Raw genomic sequence first — 2,500 nt, 5'->3', positions numbered from 1 at the left:
CCAGGCTCTGTAAAATTACAACTAGGTGAATACAACTAGGTGAATACACACACACACACACACACACACACACACACACACACACACACACACACACACACACACACACACACACACACACACACACACACACACACACACACACACACACACACCTGCAAGTCAATGAGGCCCACTTCGCCCTGCCACACCACCTCGTCCTGCTCCCCCACATAGAGCAGCAACATGTTCCCCGCGCGATGGACGGTGGACAGCCCAGCCAGCTTACCAGGGCCTGCCGTTACCCCGCCTGTCAGTGTCTGGTTGAATAGCTGGATAGGGAGAGATGGTATTAGTATACAGAGGAACGTAGAGGAGAAGGAAAGGATATTACTACGATATTTCCACCATTACCACCATCACAACAACGGGCAATCCAGCGTCTCTCACCGTAATAGTGAAGTTATCGCTGTCTTTGGGGAGAGCGATCGGGTCCAGTCCGTTTTCTATAATGCTGAGGCGCATGTTGGCGAAAACCTGGTCGAAGTAATCGTTAACTGAGTCGTCTCTTTCTCTCAAATAGGTGGAGCTGAGATAGACAAAAAATAATTACGTGAATGAACTGAAGAGATTGAGTGAGTGAGTGAATGAGTGAGTGAGTGAGCAGATGGATGAATAAGGGAAGGAAAAAAGGAAACTAATAAGTGAATGATTAAAGAAATAAAGAGACAGGAAGGAAGGAATTAGGGAAGCAGGAAATGTATGTAAATAAGAATGAGGTAGGTACATACACACCAATGTAAGCATGGAGAAGTAGAGAAAATATCGAATGAATGAATGAATGAGTGAGTGAGTGAATAAGTGAAATAGGAAAAATAGAAAGGAATGAGCGAGAGGAAATGGACGGAAATAAAATAGAAGAAATATCTGAATGAATGATTTAATTATTCAGTTGATTAAATCACGAAGGAAATAAAGGATAAAAACGAGTGAGGAAAAGAAATTTAAAAAATATATGAAGAAAGTAAAGGAAGAAGGAAAGCGAAAGAAAGAAAAGAGATATACGTATATAAATAAACACACAATAAATTGATAATGAGAAAAATAAAGAAAACGGAAAAGAAAATTTCATAATTATTAGATAAATGCATCATAAAACTTCGAAATGAAATTGAGAGAGAAAGAGTGAAAACAAAAGGAAGACTAACCATCCATCAACTCCTACACAATATAACAATAATATTTCTTCATTAATAATAACGACAACAACAGCAACAATAACTACATTTACAACAGCAACAACTATATCCAAAAGAGTAACAACAATACCTCAACAACAAAACAACAATATCTACAACAGCAAGAACAACAACAGCCACAATAACTACATTTACAACACCAACAACTGTATCCAAGAGTAACAGCAATACCTCAACAGCAAAACAGCAACATCTACAACAGCAAGAACAACAACAGCGACAATAACTGCATCTACGACACCAACAACTATATCTAAAGCAGTAACAGCATACCTTAAAAGCAAAGCAGCAACATCTACAACAGCAACAACAAAAACAGCAGCAACAACAGCCTGCCTGCTTCTGTATTTCCTGTGACCTCAATTGATTTCCGAGGCCATTTTCAAGGTATTTATTGCATTGTTTTGGCTAACTCTCTAGAAATACACCAATATCAATATACAAAATAACAAGAACATCTTCAACAACAACAACAACAACAACAACATGCAAGACAGCAAAAATATCTACAAAAAAAAAAACAAAAACAAAAAAAAAACACGAACACCATCACCACCACCACCATCACCCTGCCACTATCACCACCACCACCACCAACAACAACAACAACAACAACAATAACAATAACTACTACTACTACTACTACTACTACTACTACTACTACTACTACCACCACCACCACTACTACTACTACTACTACTACTACTACTACTACTGCTGTTGCTGCTGCTACTACTAATAATAATAATCTATGTAAAAAAACTGGGAATGACCTTTAAAAACTCACAAGAAGAAAAATTTAAGAAAGAAATGACGATCACTGACATCAGCTACATCCAGTTCCCACAGAAAAGACCCACGACAATTATTAGCATCTTCTACTCACTTTCCATGGAGAATCTGGTTAATCTCGTGTCTGATTGTCTCCTCCAGCAGCGGCATGTACTGATCCTCTAGAGACTGCAGGAACTCAGGAGCCATTGAATTGAGGATGCCGTTCACAAAGTCCCCCATTTCCCCGCCGCCCATCATGCCTTCGAAGTTAATCTGTGGGCGGGAAAGAGATAGATAGAGAGAGAGAGAGAGAGAGAGAGAGAGAGAGAGAGAGAGAGAGAGAGAGAGAGAGAGAGAGAGAGAGAGAGAGAGAGAGAGAGAGAGAGATTAAAATAGTGGTGAGAGAGACGGGAGGGAAAAAAAAAAAGTGTGCAATGTTTTAGTGACTGTCAGAGAGTGAAGTGGTTTAGATGAAAGTGGTGATGGTG

The 2,500-nt window shown here is 39.6% G+C and overlaps 1 protein-coding gene across 3 annotated transcripts in view; it reads right to left on the bottom strand.

The window, feature by feature from the left end:
- Positions 1-2,500, bottom strand: part of LOC123499836 — a 17,187-nt gene that overhangs the window by 6,113 nt on the left and 8,574 nt on the right. For all 3 annotated transcript variants that reach the window (XM_045248371.1, XM_045248372.1, XM_045248373.1), the window contains exons 6-8: positions 2,125-2,285; positions 430-568; positions 156-311 (exon numbers count right to left, since the gene is read on the bottom strand). In XM_045248371.1, the coding sequence (XP_045104306.1) occupies positions 156-311; positions 430-568; positions 2,125-2,285 (456 nt within the window). The remainder of the gene's footprint in view (positions 1-155; positions 312-429; positions 569-2,124; positions 2,286-2,500) is intronic.

The sequence above is a fragment of the Portunus trituberculatus genome, chromosome 50 (genome assembly GCF_017591435.1).
Source record: "Portunus trituberculatus isolate SZX2019 chromosome 50, ASM1759143v1, whole genome shotgun sequence".
NCBI classification, from domain to species: Eukaryota; Metazoa; Arthropoda; class Malacostraca; order Decapoda; family Portunidae; genus Portunus; species Portunus trituberculatus.
The sequence above is the reverse complement of the archived record's forward strand: the minus strand, read 5'-3'. Positions and strand labels throughout refer to the sequence as shown.